Here is a 21,994-nt window from a genome sequence, read left to right as displayed (position 1 = left end):
TAGGCCAGAGCTCAGGTGGAACCAAAGCTGACCTTAACTGAAGACTGGCAAGAAGAAAGCCAACGGTAAAAAAACAAACAAAGGTCCTGTTTGCAGCCAACACAGTAAACATGAGGAAGAAGGCGCTGAAGAAGGTCAGATAAGCTTGAAATATCTGTCATGCCGCTTTAAAAGACTCAGTTAGGCAACAACCACAGACAGAATTGATCAATGGATCAGTCAAATTATTTATTTAAGGCAAAAGATGAACTGGGTTGCAGGTCTGGGATGGTTGCTCTGCGGAGGAAGAGACAGAAGTTAACAAAGAAACGACAGAGAGCCGATGGGGAAATGTGAGAAAGGAGGCTTGCTTATGGTTGGTAGCTGTAGTTTCCTCCAAGGAAGGGCGAGAACCCACGGGGACTGAGTCTGGCAGGCTTGGTGCTGGTCTGACATGACTTTCTGTCACTGGGCGTGGCTACGATGGAATCTGGGTAACGGCGGATGTTGGACATGCAGGTGCAGCTCCAGCGTCTGAGGATTCACTTCAGAGGCTGTTGGAAAGCAGCTGCTGAGTCCGGTCAGAGACGCATCTCTGCAGCGGGGTTATCCAGAGCCAGCACTGAGACGCTTGGGTCAGAACCAGAGGATCTGGGCAAAAGGAAAAACACACAGGAGGGTGAGTATCCACTCGAGCTGAGAACTTTTACAAGGAAATCGAGGCTTGGAAGACGGTCTGGTACCACGCTGGAAGCGATGACAAACTGACGCCCTCTAATTATGAAGGCCCTCTAATTAGTGGAGATGGAGAAGACAGAGCATCCCAAACCTGCACACAGACCCCTTATGACAATATCACTTTCAGACCTACAATATGTGAGGTGGAAAAGTAACTCTGCGCATCACAATGAACACTTCCAACCTGAAAGATGGTGGCAGTATCATGGTGGGGTTGCTTTTATTCAGCTGGGACAGGGAAGGCGATTGGAGCTGAATCCAGGGTCATGCTGGAAGAAAACCTGTTGGAGGCTGATAAGGATTTTAAACTATTGCTCACCTTTGATAATGATCCAATCTGAGCTGTAACTAAATGGTTGATATCAAAGCATATTCAGGTCCCAGTAACGACCTAAATCAAACTGAGAATCCAATCTGGCGGGACTTCAGCTATTTGTCAAATGGAAATGTGTTAGAGACATCCCCCTGAAAGGCTGGTGGCTGTAATTGCTGTTACATGTGGTTCTATTGAATTAGAGGGGCTGAACACAGCTTAATACCCCACTTTTCACATTTCCATTTATAAAAACAATTTGGAAATGTATAATTTTCCCCCAAGTTCACAATTAGAAATTATTTTGTTTTGGTCTGTCATGAAACATCACAAAATAAAATTTTGTGTGTGGCTGTAAAGTGACAAATTGTGGAAAACATACCTTGGTTGCCCCTTCAGTAATATTTACTGAAGAGGCAATGTTGGGGTGTAATGTTATGCTTTTTGTTTTTCTTTCCAGCATTACAATCTCTCACTTCCCATGCGTTTTAGTTTTATATAAATAAATCTGTTTGATCATGAAAATAACTGGTTGCCAGAGGGACATTCCAAGTTGACCACCAAATGGTACCTAAAAGATTGGATCTCACTTCCTATATAACAGAAATATGGTTGATTTGCAAGAACAAACCATGTGTGATATTAATTGAATCAAGTAAAAATAAATAATCAGTACTTTATGTGACCATTCCAAGTTTCACCGCATTCAAAATGGTTGCAAGTGCAACCATATCTTTCAAATCCCTTTTAAGAAAATGTTTATTTTGCCAGTAGGATTTTCCAAAAATTGCAGCCCCTATATTTATTATATTAGGTGACAAAAAGAGAGAAAGAATAAGACTGACAAAAGATAATCTCCCCTACAGTTTAGTGCTGTTTGAAAAGGAAATATCCAGGTATCTATGATGGGCTTTGCGCTCATCTCCTTAATGTGAAACAATACAACATTGTGTAGGGAGGGCTTGGCATTCTCCAAGTGCATTCAAGTCTCACTAATCTTTAGGTTTGGATTGATGTAAATCCTTTGAAAAAAATAAATAAAACATTAAACAATGATCCCTTTGTAAGCCTTTGTGGCCCAGAAAACCTTCTGTGAATCTCAGGATGGAGGATCAAAACAGACATTAGTGTGATTCTTCCTGCAACAACGTGGCCTCTCTGTAGGAACATATTTCACAATAACGTTCAACTGAATCTGCCTCTGACTTCTGTTAAGAGAACCAAAACAGCAGAAACAAAATTTGTTATTATAGACAATATTTCACACTAATATTTTAAAGAACCCTCCTGAGTATGTTTTTTTTCTGTTTCATGAGCTTTCTCTAAGACCTGATCTGGCAACCCAGACTGATAATGTTCTGCACATTATCAGTCCCATCGAATCCATTTGAGGAAAGGAGGAACATGCAGCAGAACTTTACGATTTCCTTTGGGACTGAGATCAGGTTGTTGTGCTCATTCCAAAACATTGACCTTATTGTCAACAAGACACTTTGTTACTAATCTGTTGGTCCATTTGGGAAACCCGTTTGTGCCCAAGCTTTACTTTCCTGGCGGACATCTTGAGTTATTGTTTAAATGTTTCCACATAATGTTCTATATTCATGATGCCATCTATTTTATGAAGCGCACCAGGCCCCCTTGCAGCAAGCAGCCCACAGCATGATGCCCCCACCGCACAGTTGGGATGGTCATTATGACCAAACGCCTCCATTTAAATTTCATTACATCACAGGGCATCTCCAAAAATAAAGGTGTTTGCCTCTGTTTGCATTTGTATTATTTTTATGCATTCAGCTGCGGCTCGATTTAACACAGTTGTGAATTTAGTTGTTAGAAGCTTACAAAGCCATGACATCATCTGGGCTTTACCAAATTGCTTAAAGGCTTTTTAGAATGAGTGTACGTAAACTTCTGAATTTGAGGAAAAAATTTGAGGAAACAATTCAAAATGACCTAAACATATCTCTCTTTTTATTCTTACATTCAACCAATTGTGTATTAGTAATCTTAACTGACCTCGAACTTAAAAAAAAGTTTAGTCTGATTTAATGTAAAAGGTGATGTCTCTTTCTATGAAATGTTTGTATATGTAATGTTTGGACAGCCAAGGGATGAAAACCAACCAACTGGACAATTGGTGTTATCAAAGAGGAGGCAGTAGAAGGAGAAAACTGTATGGGATGTTTTGACGTTTTTATTGATATTATTGTTACTGCGGGTGTTTTTGTGCTGGACCAAAACACAGACAAAAACTCTGGAGGAACAAGATGATTTGTAGGATTTAATAAAACAGAGGAAAACTCGCAGGTTAAACATTAGGAGAATAGGAAGTGGAACCAAGATGAGCACAACAAAAGTTGGGGTCAAATGTTATGAATGCTAAGATGACCCGTTCAATTGGTAAATTACTAATGAATAACAGTCAGATAGCTAACTTTACACTGTTATGTTGAAATGTTTAATTTTGTTTCTTTTTCAGCCACTAGACATGAATTGTACATACTGTTCTGTACTTTTGTACAGCTAATGAGTTAAATTCTGAAACACAATAAATTTAGTTCTGCAACAGAGGCAAGCCCTCCCAGAGCCAATAGTAATGAATTGCTGTGTCCGAAAAAAAAAAAAGACTCAACATGATTACGTATGGAGCGCCTGGGACGTTCCAAGGGGCGTGGCTTCTGGTTGGACGTGGCAGCTGAACGTCACAGCGATATTCAAGTAGCTGATTGGACAATATTATTAAGACTTAGAACGGCAAAATAAACTCCTTTCCCTCTCTTTTTTTCATGTGGTTTAGGGGTGCTGGAGTATGCTCAGACTCGTGCAGAAATTATGCTGGCCCCAGCATAATGCAAAAATGGCTGAACAGGGTGGAGTGGAATACTCTGCGACCTGGAGGGGGGCGGGCTGTGAAGTGCCGCCTTTAGATTTAAAGAGACTGCTTCAAAATTGCTTTCAGACGCACCTCGGAGCAGGGGTAAAAGAGGAGCTGTGTGGCAACAATAATGAGGAATTTAGACCAGTTGCAGTTCCACTTTATAAAGACTACAACTGAATTATTTTAATGTGAAAAGGAAGAACTGAAAATCATGATATGTGCCCTTTAAAGACAACAACCAACAACCCTGAATGATCAACATGTTTGTTTGTTCGTTTGTTTTATTTGGATCCCCATTAGCTTCAGCATAAGCTAAAAGCTATTCTTCCTAGGGTCCTCCAATCTTCCATGTGGCAATACAATTTATTACATCAAATTACAAACTATATGCAAAGGACATTTACACAACATTTAATACATATTTTACAATTAACGGCATTGATCACCAAAAAAATAATAATCATAATGATAATAATAAACATAATTAAAATAAAATGTCGCTACTCCAAATAGATCTATATCAAAGAATAAGATAACAAGAACCCAGTATCTCCTTAATTAAATTAACATTAACTATCTAAATTTGTTTGAAGGGAATGTGATAACCAACACAAAGACAATTAAATAACATTGATGACTTTTTAAAACATTTCACCAACCAGCACAATACACTGAACTTGACTGCAATGAATTATAACTTTTTTAATTGATATGCAGCTGAATATAAATGTATCTGTTTGTTTGATTCTGTAGATAAATTGAAACTGACTGTGTTGTAAAAATGCCTCAAGATGACGCTTGGTGTGAATTGGTGCAACATAAACAAACTGAATTGAATGTTGTCATGTTTATACAATAGTCCAGGTTTGGTATTTTTCTCCTTGACTGAAAGGTTTTACTGACTGTGGAATATTTTTTTTGTCTTTATTAGCAATCATAAAAAATCGTTAAAATAAATACATAAAGGATTAAGAACCAGATTGAACAGGATAGTAAAATGCTGTACCAGTCATTTAGGTTTTCACGAATAAAGGCACTGCAGAATTTTTATACTGGTCTGCTAAATATTTACTGGCGGTTAAAAACCCAGTTAATGTTAAGTTTAAGTAAAAAAGCTGTTTAGTTTTTTTATCCGTCTGGTTTTGGGTCTTGAGCCAGACCCTTTTCCAGCCGCAGCTAGAACGACAACACCTTTTCCTCTTTCCACTTCCTCCCATTCTGCCACCTTCACCTTCATTTCAAGCCATTTGATTGTTTTTGATAACGGCAATCAACACAGCTGTGTCTGAGTCATAAAGAAATAACAAAACAAGGAGAAAAAAAAAACAGAAGAGGCTCTGCTTTTTGATCCATAAGGGAGCTATGACTCCAGAACGGTAAAGTGGGCATCGCTGTGGAACATATGAGCGCTGCGTTCGTCGGTCCTCGATTGTTCATCGTTTCACTCGGGAGACTTTAATTTCCTCTGCGGAAATAATTGGGAGGCAGTGAGGGAGTTAATTGTGTTTTCCAATGATGAATCATCAGGAAGTTTTAGTAGACCCCTCCTGACCACACGCACCGCACAAACTCATGAAAGCAAACTGAAAGCACATGCATAACCCACAAATGCTCCAAAACAAGCAAATCCGCACATACTTTCTCATATGATGTAGTGCAAAAATAAGCTCAGTTACATAAATAATGAGGTAGATAAGCAAAGGCTCGTACAAGATTCAGCTTCTTTCCCTCCTGATTCACAAGATCAGGAGGCCAATTAGTAAAGCTCTCACGGCAGGTGTCACCACACTGGGAACTGGACAGAGAGGAAATCCGACTGTCCTCTTCCTCCAAAAGAAGGATTTCTCCCACATTGTGGCCAGTTTGGGAGCGAAGGATGTGAAGGGCTGCTGATCTGCTAACTTTGGCTCAGATACAATGCAGCGCTGTCTGCAGAGGGCTAACAGACGGAAGCAGAGGAGGTGGTGTTTTGCCCCTCTGGGTGACACACACACGCACACACACACACACACACACACACACACACACAGTATCAGTGAGGTGACATCATGGTATCACTCTGGAGGCAACGATAGCTTCCAAATAAAAGAGGAAGTGTCGTATCAACTTTAAATGAGGATCACAATCGCTTTATGCAATTGGAATGAGCAGCAGGATACATGAGGTGGAATTAAAATTAAACATACACCAAAACATTTTGAGTTCAGTTACATGAGCCATAATTTAATCTGATCATTGGAGAGAGTGGCTGTTGATTTAACAATTTAATGTACACATTACAATGCTGCACTATAACTGCAATAACCTGTGCAATAATCCTGTTAAATAAGAGACTTCAGCTGTTATAGTTATCTCACTACCTCACTGTTGTTCTTTACCTGGTACCACTTTAATGTACAACGTCAAATCCAAATGCATATAAGTCACCTTAAATGTACAGAAGTCATCTTAAATCTCTGTTTTATTTATTTTATTTTTTCTCGATCCACTGTATATATGTGGACACACTGTACTGTATATACCTCATGCACCTTTTCCTCCTTTTGGCACCTTCTTTTGATTATTGAGCTGAAGTGACACTTAAATTTCTCCACTGTGAGATCAATAAAGTCTATCTTATCTTATCTTATCTTATCATATTTAAACACAGGAACACTGGACCAGGTGTACTTTCTATGGAGAGGAAAGATGGACAGAACACAAACCAAGGGCAGACAACCAACAGGACGTTATCAGTAATTCCTCCAGGGGGATGGAGCCTCTAGCTCTACAACTATTGAGATAACCCTGGTTAACCTGAGCCACCCCAACTATATCAAAAACATTTTAAATCAAGTCTTAAAAAAAAACAAGAGGGTGTCTGCCTCACGAGAACACAGCTGGTTTCACAAGAGAGGAGCCTAAGTTTAATTTTAGTGAGAAGCACCACATGAACCTAAAATCAAGCGTGAGTTTCAGGAAAACAAATATTTAAAATATTAATTTAACAGGGAGCACACTCTTCTTGACATTAATGAAAACATATCATAGGAAGCAGCCAGCAGAAAAGCAGACAAACTGAAAAGATACAATCTGTCAGGCAGAAGAATCGTGGTGCACAGCTTCTCATGCAATGTACAATCATATTCCCCTGTCAGGACTGTGTATACACTGTTAACATAACGTCCGTAAAATAAACCTGCTGTCATTTTGTGGGTTGACGAAGGACCCAAATGCAGACAAACTGGGTAATGTGTGGGTTTTTGATATCAAAAAAGAATCGAGCAGGAAAACAAACAACAAGGAGGAGCAACAGGAAAAGACCTGGCAGAGCGACAGAGATTCAGGACGCATGAAGTCACCAAAAGAAACCAGCGAGGAATAGAGAGAATCAGGGAGCATATATAGTAGGGGAGGAAATCAGGAGGAGATGGGGAACAGCTGAGACCGCAAAATGTTTAGAGAATGAAGAACAAAATTACCCACTAATCCACAAACGTATGAACGGATGGGAGCAAATAGAACATTATAAAGAGGAAAAACAGAAACTCCAAAACTCAAACACCTAAGAACAATAAGCATAAGGGAATAACTAAAGAAAGCACGATCGAGGGAAACACAATGAGCAAAGAAATAGTCAAAATATAAATGCAGAAGAAAATCAGAATCCAAACACCTGGGGATCCTGACACCTACCTCTAATGGTTTTTATTTAATGTGGCAGGATGATCCCTGTAATTTCATGTTTAAAAAATCCTAAACCATTGCCAAACTTCATTTATTTTGGCATGGAGAACCCATCTGAAGCATCCCTGCGTATGTTTATGAGTCAGTTATACAAGTCTTGTCATTACCTGTTCGCCAGCATGTGGCAGCAGTAAGACAGAAATTCTCTCCTGTGTTCAGACTTGCGACCTGGCTGCGCTCTGCTTTTCACCAGACGTCATTATCAACCACGATATAACTGATGAAGGCTTGAAAAGTTCAACTCAAGCTCCGAACAAGACACAGCTTGAAGGGCTGAATATGCATGGGATCAACTTAAAATGTGGAAGCCATGAAAACTGATGCTGCTTCAGCTTTGTGTTAGGGTTTTAAAATACACTACTGAATGGTTTGGTGAGTTTACTCACTCTGGTTCAGTTTATCATCAGCTACAGATTTTTCCAGCTCTGCCAACAGGTTTTCTACAGGATGAAGAAGATCGGAGCTTTTGGTGTGCATTCGTCCAAATACTTCGGATTATTTTAGACAGCAAATATGCACAGAGTGCATAGAAAACGAATTTTTGTTGCATGCAACTTACGACAATGTAATGAGATTGCAATTGGAATAAAAATAACATTACAATATAGAGTACAGCAGTGATAAGAATGTAACAGTGCAGGAGAAAAACGTGTGCAGAAGAATGCTCAACAATGTTTATAGTGCAAGATAATGGTGCAAAAAAGGCATTAATCTGAAAAGTACAATGTTGGCAGTGCAAAATAATAATGGTGCAAAAACGCAGTAAACTTTCAGTTGTGTACTTTTAAATTTAAATGGATTATAAAAGTTCAGCAACGTTGGCAGTGCAAGGCAACTTTCGGGATCTGGGGATTGAACCCAAGCATGAAATAAAACAACCAGTTTTGTGGAGGTTAATTTAAAGTAACACGAGGAATCAGTGCGTCTGAGGCGTCGCTTTACAATTCATCAATGTTGGCCTCAAGTTCAAACCTTTCAAAGCCATATCATCATCACATGGGTTTTCCCAAATTGTTTAAAAGCATAGTAATGTTAGTAAATACAAAGTTCTGAATGTGAAGAAAGTACAAAAACTCTATACAATTTTTATTCTCATTATTTTTGTCACATTTGATTTATTATACCAGATCAATGATACAGTTTACCCTCAATAGGAACACCAGGGTTTGTCATCTGTGCTACAGCCTTGAATATTCCTGGCTTGAGTGAGAGGGAGCTGTTGGAGCTGTTGTAATAAAACATAATTTAGTGCCGATACATTAAACACAGGACTAATGGCACTGATAATTTTTTATATACAGTGATTGGACTTACTTTACAACCCATTGTTAAAGGCACAGTCACATACTATGACTATAAATTTCTACACCAGTAGTTCTCTCTGGTTGCATATAAAGTTATTGCATTTACATTAATGAGCCCTGTCGGCATGTTATATTTTATTTCTGTATTTTACACTTTGTTTTTACTCTACTTGTTAATAAACAAAGCACTTTTGTGCATATAAAAAGACCATGCAACCAGGTCAACCGACATTGTGTATACCCTAAGCCTCAAGATTCCTGACTAGACCCCTTTGATAATAAACACTACAATATGTTTTAAATAAACTTACCACTTTGTCTATTAGTTTCTACTCTTTTCTTATTGTCCTGTACAGTTGAGTGGAATAAAATGACAATAAAAAAATTCTATTGATGAAATAAACAATTATGATTGTAACATTTTGCTCTCAAGCAGACAGTTCACCAGTCTGTATGCTGTAATTTGATTCATCAAGTAGTCAAAATACAAAAAGATAAAGGACAAAACAGGAAGAGGTAACTGCTGATCTTTTGGACGATATGTTAAATGGTCTGTTTTATTTTTAGATATGCGTGTTGCTGTCACCTAGAGGCCAAACTAATGATGAACTGCTGATTCTATAATGGCTACTGGTTCTCCTACCTACTAGAAAAATCTAAATTACATTCTTTGTGTTTTAGAAAAGCACGTCTGGCATCATCTGATACTCACACTTTATTTATTTCTACATGTTCTCTCTCCACTTTGAGAATAACTCCAAATCTTTGCTTAACTGAAGTTAGTGAAGAAAGTGAATCTAAGTCTCCATCTTCTGGAGGTTCATCATAATTCTGCTTTCTCAAAAATAATTTCATCCTGGTTTTCTGCACCATCCATAACAGGATGCGATTCTTAATGGTGATGGAAAACCTTTACATGCCTTTAAGAAAATGGGAAAGCTGCTTTTGGTCTGTTGTGGTCAGGTAAAATGATTCACATTGCTTCTTGCAGGTAATTTATAAAAGTAAAAACATGTTCAACATTACAACTTCACAGTCATTTTTTGGATGTGTATTGGAGGTTTTATCTCAATAAAAGCTCAAAGCATTTATAATAATTTTGCTGTGTCAGAATCAGAACCTAAATATGCCCTCATGTTTCAATCAAACCATTTTTTTGATTTGTTTAGTGTGTGTAAAGTCAGCTGATCTGTTTCTTCACAACTGCTTCACTTGATCAGTTGAACCGATGTCTTCAAAGGGTTTATCCACTAATTCTGTCTGCTGAAAGAACAGTCAAAGTCAATTGTATCTTTATTAGATACAATTGCCTTGGATACAAGGATCAGCACCATTGTACAATATATTTGATCACTAATAAAAGGAGTCTCAGTAAAATAATAAATATACAACGGTGAAGCATTTTTGCAAATACCTGGATTCAGTTTAAAATTTTTTGGGATTTTATTAGTTAAACATTAATGTGCTTTCTTTATCCACTCCAATGACTTTAAAACAACAGTTTAGTCTCTCAGTAACTGCACATTTCCAGTAACTAGTGTAAGTCAGAGTACATCTTAGATTTCAGGGTCTGACCAGGGATTGCTCCTCGTCTTTCATTGGTGTTTCCTTGTGTCCTGACGTGTTTTTTCTGGTCTTTACTTTCTTGAAACGTGGCAGAACGAAGCATTCAGTGCTGATCAGTCATGGTGGTTAAACTTCGCAGCTAGTAAGACACTTTAAAATGTGTGGGTGTCTGCTTTTTTTGCACCTAGGTGTCACTGTTATAACGCAAGTTACAAACCTCCTCTTTTACAGTCAACAAGTTTTAAAAAGCATTTGATGCAGATTCAGACGTGTCCTGATGTTTGACTCACATATGCGCTTTTAAAACAATTCAGATCAAACACAAAGAGCTTGACCTTGTCCTCCTGGCAATGGATTCCCAACTCTTCACCAATGTTTTGTCTGGACAGTCACAGAGCCAGGCTGTAACCTTGATATGCTTTTCACACACACAGATACAGCGTCTGATTATTTAAATGATGTGCAGTTTTTCCCCCCCACATTTAGCTCGGAGCATGGGTCTTGTACTGTAGATTCATTAAACTTTTTCCCCTTGCTGTCTGACAATAAATCTAATTTCTGTTTGCTGAATGCCAGATGATGATATCAGAGCTTTGAGAGCTTTTGATAGGTTAACTGGAGGCACACCTGTATACATGGAAAAATCTAAATAATCAGTCAAGATATCAGGAAGGTGGTGGAGGATCTCCATAGGTGTGGTTCATGCTTAGGTACAATTTTAAAATAACTATGTTAATTTGTTTAGACAATTACACCCAAGTATAAACACCACTGAAATATTTAGTCATCCTACAGTTCAGAAAGCAAACGGGTTGGTTGTCCTTGAGATTAACGAGTTTTAAGGAAAGATCTGCATACAGACTCCAGAGGAAAGAAAAGTCGTCCGTTATCCACCATGAACTGAGTCCTGCAAAAGCATGGGCTGAAAGCAGAATAAGCTACCACTCTAAAAACGATATAAAAAGTGGATAATAGTTTACACATGTAACCGAGGACAAAAATCTTATCTTTGCAGACATGTCCTGTGGTCTGATTAAACTAAAACCAGGAAGTACGGTGAGGACTGCTTTATGTTGTGGTGAATTGATGAAGGAGGAACTGGTGCATGTCACAGAATAGACTACATCTATAGTAAAAAAATGAAAAGTATCCAATGGTATGGGTGAATACTCGATTCTGACTAGCTGCTGGTTGACCGTTAAAAAGTGTTATAGGACACCTATAAAAAAAAGTTTTGGTCAAATAGCCTGATTGGTCTAAATTTTAGCACAGGTTCAAACGTTAGCTGAAAACAGTAAGACAGCTGATGCTGGTTATCTTGGCATATAGTCAAAAACGACAGATTAAATAGTTCTCTCAGATGTTGCTTGTGAAAAAAATTAAGTATTAATTTATTTAATATTTCCGAAGTGACAATGGTATAAGCGGGATAATGCCCTTCGAAGTGTCCATTATCAGAAATCAATGGAAGATGCAGAGAAATTAACCATCCTCCATTTCGTGTCGGATGACTGCTTCCACAAAGTCCATTAATTTCTGATAATGGACGCCTCGTCTGGCACTATCCCGTACTTATTACATCTCAAGACATCAGCCACGAGGTTGATGGTTGATGTTTTTATGTTGTATGATCTTTACTGTAGCTTAGATCAGTACCAGCAGTAATAGTTGCAGCATCTCAGGTTTTTCACTAGAGGTCTCTTCTCTGTGAAGGGAAAATGACAAAGAAGGAAGTGACTATGACGTCTCTGAAGCTGTGGTCTGTTTTTCAAACAGATTGCCATGAATCAGCTTTAGTAGACTGCTGCTAAGTTTAAGTGTTCTTCCGTCGACCTGCTCCACTCCAGCGTCCAACCACTTCAGTAGTGAGAAGAGGAACATGTTCTTCACGTCACCCTCAGCCTTGAAACTAAGACGACTCCATGCTAAAAGTGATCTTGTGTGATAGTATGTAGTTATATTTCTTTCATTGGTTACTTGAATAAGCACAGTTGGTGGGTTTTATCCCATAAACCAACCATGTGTTCATGTGTCATGTTGAAATCTGAACATAATGTATAACTCTCTTTAAAAAAAAACATATTGGTGAATCTCTGCTTATAATATCTATGTTCTGAGTGATGTCTCCTCTAGATTAGAACCTGAACTCCCTTAAAGATCAATAAGTGGACATGAAGTTTCTCTTTCATTTGATAAAACCCAATTTTATCTAATGATTCAAAAACACCAAGTAACTGTGACTTTTAAAGGTAATTTTATTTATTTATTTATTTTTGATTGTGAATGAATTAAGACTTTAGTGCAGGGATATCTAAAGTGTGGCTCTTTTGCTCATATTTACTGCTCCTGAGTACTCTTACTTGACATTTTTAGCTTCCATGGAAAAGTGTTTGTACACCTCTAACTTAGTGTCTTTTTGCTGTTGTTTCTTTTCTTTTAAGAATTTTTAAGTCAAAGCCTTATTTTATAGATTCATTACCCACATGCTGACATATTTGAAGTATTTATTTCAGTTGATTCTGTAGACTGTTGCTTACAGCGAATAAAAACACCTATTTTTTATGTTTTAGAATTTTTTTATTTTCATAGCACTAACGGAAGATAAGGATTTTGATACAGAAATGTTATTTTATGACCCTACACGGTCATTAGTAAAGCAACCGCCTGTTCAAAGAGTGCTGGGTCCAAGTGCTTTTAAAGAACGGTCGAGTGAAAGGAAAAAGTGTTGTAGAAACATCAAACCTTGAGAGAATTTAGATGCATTAAACAGCTTGGAGGAGAGTCACAAGGTGTGGACTATAGCTTGAGTCAGAGCTTCCAGTGACCACAGACAGAAAAATCCAGGATGTGGGCTCCAACATTTCTTCTCTTGTAGACACTCCTGAACCCGAGACCTAAGACATCGCTCAGTGGTCAAAAGTCCTCGTTACAAATGAAAATAATTTCACATTTCATTAAGAAATCAAGATCCCAGAAGTTTTAGGAAGAGCACAAAGTCACAGAATCCACATTGCTAAAGGTCTGTGAAGTCTTCACAGCCAGTGATGATTTGGGCCGCCACATCATCTGCTGGTGTTGGTATCATTGTGTTTATCAATTCTAGACTTAGCACAGCTGTCTACCGGGAAGTACTGTGAACAGGAAGATGAGAGACACTGGAACCAGCAACGTAGACCAGCTGCTACATGCTGCTAGCCTCCATGCCGTACAGTACAGAGTACATATAATGAACACTGAATGGACAGACTTAGGCCAGTAATTCTTTATAAAATATTTTAAATTATCCTATGTAAGAACCTGCATTTTTGGGTTCTCATTAGTTGTGAGCAATAATCCTGAAAAAGGAACAGCAAGCAAAACTTCAAATGTACCATTCTGTGTGTAACAAATCTATACACAAATTTGACTTTTAAGATTAATTACTGAAATGAATTTTTGATGATCTTCTAGTTTAGTGAGATGTGTGCAGTACAGATCATGTTGATAAAAAGCTACATACATTTAACCACTTTGGACAAATTATAATGAGTGAAAACAAAAACTGTGAGAACTCAACACAGACAGGCAGCAGGTGAGGTTTAAACTCAGACATGGTGTTAACCATCACAGGACTCTAAATAAAGAACGGAAATCAGATAAAACCACTTTAGTCATTGCGTGAAGCTCAGTGTCTCACTTTTACTCAACAGAAACGTGGTCAACAGAACATCTACAAAACTGACGGATGAATTATGTAAAATCATCACCGTGATAATATATCGTCCCAAACACAAAGACTTGGAAAAAAAACTGCATTTATGACATTAAACAGGAAATGCTGAAAAATGCTCATAGATGTGATTGTCGGATAGTTGACTGCTGACAAGTTATACGTTGGAACAAGCAGACCTGCAGAGCAGAAACTAAAGTTCGTTCAGCCTTCAGATAATCAAATCTCATCCAGTATTTAGTGTCAAATATCTTTTAATAATTCATGACATCCAATACAAGTTTAAGTTAACAGATGCAATGTAAACAGCCAATCAGAAAGCTGATGAGATGTTCTCCTTGATGTGTGTCTGCTGGGAGTGAACCCAAGAGAAAATATTTATAGACATTTCTTAGACTGTGTAGACAACTGTAATAAATCATGAATATTATTACAAAAATCCAGAAGTAATTTAGTTTGAATGTTTATTCAGAATATTTTTGGCACATCTGTGAGGATGAAAGAAGAACACAATACTTGCTCAACGTTGGGATCACCTGCTTGTTGAAAAGCCCACATAAACAAGGACATAAACAGTAATGTAGAAACTTTATTTTCAATAACTCCTCTCTGGGAGTTTAATGGTGGTAGACAGTGGTGCACTAGTTATCATTACTGTTGCCGTACAGCAGTAAGGTCCTAGGTTTGAATCCCAGCCTAGAGTCTTTCTACATGCAGGTTGAATGTTTCTCCATGTACGCCGGCTTCCTTCCTAACAGCTAAATCCTAACTGCTGAGCCAATTAGTAACTCTTAACTGTCATTGGGAGTGAGTGCTGTCTATTTCCCTACGGCTACACCCCCCTCACCTCCAGCCCATCTACCTGAATGGAAGGTGAGGGACTTGAAGGCGGAGGTGTTGACATGCAGGTGTTTTCTGGGGAGGTCATAGATTCTGAGAACATGGAGCCGACCTGCAGCACTACCTGCCAGCTAGACCACTGCTCATTCCTAGAAGTCTACAAATTCATAATTTCACAACAAATACATCTCAGCTTCCATCATAATGAGTCCAGATTCAATTTAAACACAACAGGACCCATTTAAAAGGACACAGAGGAACACTGTGAGGGGAATCTCATGTTTTTAAAGCCACAGAGTTCAGTACTGTAGAAACACCCGATGTTTCTGGAGGTTTGTGAATAAAATGTGGCCAAATCTCATGATTTAAAGTGATGGATGGAAATAAATTGTGTAAATAATCAGAAATAACAATCAAGTCCTCTGAAATTATACCCCAAGATACCAAAAACCCATTAATGTTGAAATTTTAGTTAGGCAATTTTAATTGGGCTTTCTGATTGATTGTTTGTTTGTGCAACCTGAAATGCAACATAAAATAACATAATAGGCTATTAAGTATAAATCAATTAAAGTATGTTTTTACGTTGTCTGAACTTTATTGATAGCTCAGTAACAGCAGTAATAGTTGCAGCATCTCAGGTTTTTCACTAGAGGTCTCTTCTCTGTGAAGGGAAAATGACAAAGAAGGAAGTGACTATCACGTCTCTGAAGCTGTGGTCTGGTTGTCAGACAAATTGCCATGAATCAGCTTTAGTAGACTGCTGCTGAGTTTAACTGTTCTTCCGTAGACTTTTTTTTACCAATGTTTCACTAATCTACGGCTGGGAAATAAATCAACTACACTATTATTTTTAACAGACGTCAATAACAATGATTTTCTACTTGTCAGAAGCTGGATGTGTGTTGATGGTTTATATTCTCTACGTCTCAGGTATGAAGAACTACTTTTCTCTCCTTTTTCAAGTGGGTTTTGTTATCCTGTCGGATGAAGCATAAATTGGACTTGTTAAACATTTTAAACTAATCTAATGCAGAACGTGGAAAACCCGATGTTCAAACCAACAGAGTAGTGTTAAAAGTTTATTTTAAAGAGGTGAATGGTGGCAAATAAGACAGGCAGGCAGGACTGGGCATTACAGACAATACAGGTGAAGATTGACTTGAACAGGTAGTGCTGGTAGGTGTTGTTCACAGAACCGGGCTTGACCAGACAATGTAGGCATAGACTGACTTGATCAGGTGTTGCTGGCAGAGACTGACTTGACTATGACAGTGTGATGATAATTTGTTAGTTTATTTAAGAAAAACTATCACACAAAGCAAATCTAAGTTCAACAAATCTTTTGTCTTCAGGTATCGAAGGGAATCCAACCAGCATCTGTGCTTTGAAAGGTTCATCAGTGAATCTGAGCTGCTCGGCTTCAGCTGCCAACGTGAAATGGTACAAAGCAAACGATAATAATGGAGCTAATTATCAAGATGTTTCTGCAGATGGAAATCCTTTGAAGTTCAGCATTTCAGGCTTAACTCTGACAATCAGAGATGTAACAAAGTTTGATGAGAAATTTTACTGCTGCCGTGAAACCACTCCAAAAGATACATCAGTTCAAACAGACAGCTGCCTTCAGACCAGGATTCAGCTCCAGGTTACAGGTAGAAATGCTGGATATAGAATCAGTAACCATGTAAATAAAAGCTGTGAATTAATTTAGATTTAACACTTTATCAGACCTTCAGGTAAAAGTGTTTCCTGCCACAGAGGGACAGAAAGTAACTCTGATGTGTTCAACCAGCTGTTATGGGACTGAAAGCCCTGCAGCTATCATCTGGTACCAGAACAGCGAGTTCCTCTATGAGGACTGGTCCCCCTGGTACCAAGAACTGGTCACCAGTGATCCGGCAGTCAGATACTCCTGTGCTATCAAAGGCTACGAGGATATCAGAGCTCCTGAGGTCTCAGTGGGTGAGACGATGAAGAGCTTTTTATCATTTTATGTCACCAATGGTGAGACTCTCACTGATCTCTGGTTTTGTTCAGATTCTGTCACACGGAGCTGCTTCAGTGTGACCTACGCTGGAGGCACAATGTGTTCCTACAGCCAGACGTCAGAGGAGCAGCCCTGCTCCATCACATTTCCTACAGGTGATGTTACATTAATCTGCTGTTTTACATCAACTCTCATCTCTGTGAAGCAAATTTTCATTCTCTTTGAACTTTTTGCTCAAACTATCTGAAATCTTTATTTTTTGTAAATTCAATATTTTTTCTGATCATCATAAAACTAAACACATTTTATGTTGTTGAGATAAATGTCTGAAAAATGTTCCTCATCTCCCAACAGAACTTTATGTTGAAACAAAGGACTCAGCTCCTGACCATTTCAAGATGATCTGTAACTCCAGCTGTTCTCAGACTGACTTTCAAGTCCTTCAGTTGTATAGAAACACACAAGATGGTCTACAGAAAGCTGATCAAACCACTGTATTTACCAGCTCATCCATAGAGATTTTTTTCTGTTCTGTGAAGAATCCTGATTATCTGCTTTCTGATCAAGTTTGTGAGTATGAATTAATTTAGGCAGTTAATGTTAATGTATTGCTAAAAAGTGAAATTATCATTGAAATTTACCCCAGAGAAAATATATTTTTAAACCTGTTTTAAATCTTTGCAGTAATAATTTTCATCTGTCATTCCACCATATTTCAGGTCTTAATGGTTCCAACTGCTGGACTGTGAACTATGTGAGCAGGAGAATCTGTGGCCTGAAAGGTTCATCAGTGAACATCTCCAGCAAATACTCACTTCCTGAAAACATGCAGGTACAGGCTAAACGCTGGTATAAAATGAAGAGAAATGCAAAGCAGGAAGTCGAACAGCTGGTGGAGGATAAAGGTGATGTAAAGTATCAGGATAACATGGGGAACAAACACATCCTCAGATTAAACAACCTGGATCCGAAGGACTCAGGAGAATACAAGTTCAGAGTGGAACTAAAGGATTATGACCTGGAAAAGTATGTTTATCCAGGAGTTACTCTGATCGTAACAGGTAAATAATGTATTTTTATCTGCAACAGGTTCTCAGCAAACATTTTCTCAGTAAAATCCATGTGATCAAACGTCTTCACGTTGTGAAAATGTTAATGTTACAAACTTTAAAACCCAAGTCTGAAATCTTCATTTTAAACAACATTTGTACTGTTCATTAATAACAGTTAACATCTTCAACAAGGCACAGATAAACCGGTCCTATCGCTCTATGTATCTAATAATAGAATAACTAAACCTAACTCCAGTTTCATGTCTAGATCCAATCTTACCAGAACTACTTGCTAAATGTTATTTATTCATATCCAACTCTCTTCCAGAGCTGCGGGTGGATCTGAGACCTGCTGCAGAGGTGACTGAGGGTCAGAGAGTCACATTAACCTGCAGCACCAGCTGTCCTCTCAGTGAAAACACAAAGTACATTTGGTACTTGAACAGCCAGCCTCTGCGTCTGACAAAAACACACAACAAACAGCTGACTATAGATGCAGTCAGCAGTCAGGATGAAGGAAACTACTCCTGTGCTGTTGAAACGATCAGCTCAGCTGCAAAGACTCTGACTGTCCAGAGAAGAACAGCAAACTGGGGAGCAGCAGCTGCAGGAGCTTCTGCTGCTCTCCTGGTTTTTATTCCTCTCATTGTTTTCATGATATGGTGATTATTACACTGTTATGTCTGATCAGCAACATTCCATGCTCACTATAAACTTTAAAATCATTATTTGTCTTTTTTTTCTAATTCACCAACCAGGAAATATAAAACTTCTCATCAGTCTTCTACAAATGAATCCGTCAACAATACAGATGAGGTAAAGTGCATAATTCTGCTTCTGTCCAAATCCACATATCCTCACATTAACATAAAGATGTTCATTTTCACATAAGAGTTTACCCTAACTATGCATTAATACCACTTTTTTAAGAACAATGAGATTTTTACTTTTGTTAAAAAATGTACCATTTTTTTTTTTTGTCATCAGATAAACCTGGGACATACGTATGAAGAGATTTCAACTCATCCAGCAGAAAAGGAACTTCATTACAGCCAATTAGCAATAGAAAAATCAAATCCTCTTTACTCCAGTATTCAACAGCACCAGGAACAAGAGCATACCCCCTATGCTGAGGTCAAAATAGGAACAAACTCAAATTCAGATTAAATAAGACATTGATGACAAAACAACAATTTTAGGTCTAACAATGTTTTTTAATGTGACAGATATTCAAATTTTGTTCATATTGAAAGGACAGTTTTACGGATAAACTACAAAAAATATTTTAGTGACTGCCACCGACTGTTCACTACCCCACGCTAAAGATTTTGTTTTTCTGAGTTAGGCTCAAAATGCCCCAGCTTTGGGATTTAAAGCCTATTATGAATCAGGAACACACTTTGATAATTAAAATATGAAAATATGGCATGGTGTTGCCGTCAGGCAACAAACCACTATTTTTGCCCTCACACTGCCCCTTTAATTTTTTTTAATAAAATATTACTTTAGAAGTCTGGTGATAAGTCTGTGACCAATGAAATTTGAGGTGGGCGTGGCTTTGACCTTTCCTCTGGGGGTGAAACAGTCCTTTTTGGAACCATAGCCGGCTTGGACATACTGCTAGCAGAAGTTAAGATATATTTCACTTTTTTAACATTTTTAAATTTATTTAACTTTGTATAAATAATATCTGTGATGTACATTAATATGTGAATAAGCATATTTGATTGAGAAAAGGCACTTTTTGTCTTTATTTACTAAAATGGTAGTTTTTCATTCATTGCCTCAGGGCAACATTGTGCAGTTAGACCACTTTGGTTTGAACAATGACATTCTCATGGATGGAGAAGTGCAGAGATGCATAGTCATGACCAAAATATATTTTTTTTGCTGTACTATCTACTATTACTCATAAAAAATAGACAGAAACAATACCTGCCATCAAAACTAAAGAAATAGGGCTACAAGATGCTTGTCTTGGTTAGTTCTGATGGTGTCCCACACAATTTTGAGATCTACACAGGTAGAGTTGTCTAACACCCTGAACTGCCAGATGTAGGAGCAAGTGGCAACGTTGTCCTTTGCCTGGCCCAGCCAATTCTCAAGCAGCAAAACTACAAGGTGTTCTTTGACGACTTGTTCACGCGTGTCCTTCTCATACTCACACTTGCTCAGCAGGGAATTCACTGTCCTGGTACTGTTCGTAGCAACAGATTACCAGGTGTCAACTTGATGTGTGACGCTTAGTTGAAGAAAGCTGGACGTGGATCTTTTGAACTGAAGACGGCCAAGGTTGGAGAAACATCCTTGCATGCGTTCAGTCAGTCTTCTCAGTAATTTCAATGGAGCACACCTAGTCACCAAGGTTGATAGGTGGGATGGCAAGCAAAAGAAAATAATCAAAGTCCCCTGTCCTGCTGTGGTGAGAGAGTACAATAAGAATATGGGTGGGGTGGACCTGCTGGACTCTCTCATTGCACTGTACTGCAACAAAATAAGGTTGAAGAAGTGGTATCACCGGCTGATGTTCCACTTTATTGGCATGATGATCGTGACTGCCTGGCTGCTCTACAAGAGAGACTGCAACACCAATGGCATGACAAAAAAGGAACAGATAAAGCTTTATACGTTCAAGTCGTATATTGCAGAAAGCTTGTGCAGAAGTGGCAAGAATCTGGAGCGTAAGAGAGGTCGTACCAGTTCCACAATTGCTGGGGAGTATGAAGAAAAGAAGAGAAGAAGACCCATTACACCCATTCCGGTCCCCGATGTGCATCTGGTACGTCACATCCCACTGGATGGTCATGGATGAAGAGAAAGAGAGATGCAAGGTACCAGGATGCAAAGGTACACCTAAAGCCAAGTGCCAAAAATGTGATGTCCACCTCTGTTTCACATCCACCAGCAACTGCTTCTTGAGGTTCCATGCAGAATAATACAGACTGTGCTTTGTAAGAAAAGAGAAAGCGATTCAAACTTCCCCACAGGAACACATATATTCATAAACATAAACACACACTGTAGCTAATCTCCAACCCAGTGACTTATAAACCATTTGTTGCTGATCCTTGTTGAAATAAAACTTCTTCTAATGCATTTATGGCTTGTTTGTTCTTCATTTCACTTATATGGAAATATAGAAAAACTTGCGGTTTTAGTACTCTTATAGCATGTTGTTGACCTGAGGCAACAAAGCAAAATCTGGTAGGGGGGGCAGAGGGGGACACATGTTATGACTGATATGTTATAAGGAATACCCACGCTCTCAAAAACTAGGGTGAAATATTTTCTTTCTCCAAAAATAAAAAATCATGCCATAGAGGGCTAACATTTATGTAACTTATAAATGGTAACCTTATTTTCTAAATGTTTGGATATTGAGACAGGCTGAACAAAGATGTTTTTTGTTGCTTCTTTCTGATCTCAGAAAATAGCGATGTCTCTCACAGTAAGCCACAACGTGTTGTGCACATCCAGAAACTGTACAAAACAAGTTAGATTCAAATATACTGAATTAAACCTAATATTTTGTGCAATTGTCTTTTTAATTAATGATCGTGTTTAGCACTTACTGAATGAGTCTTGAAGCCTGACCAAGCGCAGGGATGAAAACACTGAATGGACACTGGCTGCATATTTAACTCTCTGTCAGCGACCTTTAAAGGGGAAGTCCGGTCAACAAGGAAAAATCAGGGTATCATTAGCTATAACTAAAACTAATACGTGTGTGGTTATTTAATGAACTTATCTTTAATCAATAAGAAAATAAAAACATAAATTGTCGTCTGAATCACTGTGTATGGGGGCTGACATTTGCCCATATTTGGGCAGTAAGGGGCGTTTGACATCACACCCTGGGGCGTGGAAAAGCGGAAGCGGCGACAGCATTTCTCTAC

General features: G+C 38.4%; 1 protein-coding gene across 1 annotated transcript; it reads left to right on the top strand.

The window, feature by feature from the left end:
* Positions 1-16,645: 16,645 nt before the first annotated feature.
* On the top strand, positions 16,646-19,743 carry LOC105924886. Its single transcript, XM_036136668.1, has 8 exons — positions 16,646-16,711; positions 16,788-17,021; positions 17,097-17,201; positions 17,401-17,616; positions 17,766-18,107; positions 18,427-18,760; positions 18,857-18,914; positions 19,086-19,743. Exons 2-8 carry the CDS (start codon positions 16,838-16,840, stop codon positions 19,263-19,265), a joined length of 1,419 nt encoding a protein of 472 aa, XP_035992561.1. The 5' UTR covers positions 16,646-16,711; positions 16,788-16,837; the 3' UTR covers positions 19,266-19,743.
* Positions 19,744-21,994: the final 2,251 nt, after the last annotated feature.

Source organism: Fundulus heteroclitus, chromosome 5 (assembly GCF_011125445.2).
Source record: "Fundulus heteroclitus isolate FHET01 chromosome 5, MU-UCD_Fhet_4.1, whole genome shotgun sequence".
In the NCBI taxonomy this organism is placed as follows: Eukaryota; Metazoa; Chordata; class Actinopteri; order Cyprinodontiformes; family Fundulidae; genus Fundulus; species Fundulus heteroclitus.
Note: the sequence above shows the minus strand (reverse complement) of the source record. Positions and strands in the feature narration are given on the sequence as shown.

Bases quoted from the DNA above. Each gene is read 5' to 3' on its own strand.
- LOC105924886 (XM_036136668.1), top strand. From the start codon at position 16,838: ATGTGTTCAACCAGCTGTTATGGGACTGAAAGCCCTGCAGCTATCATC. The intron at 17,022-17,096 runs GTGAGACGATGA...GGTTTTGTTCAG, and splicing joins AGCTCCTGAGGTCTCAGTGG to ATTCTGTCACACGGAGCTGC. The intron at 18,915-19,085 runs GTAAAGTGCATA...TTTTGTCATCAG, and splicing joins CCGTCAACAATACAGATGAG to ATAAACCTGGGACATACGTA.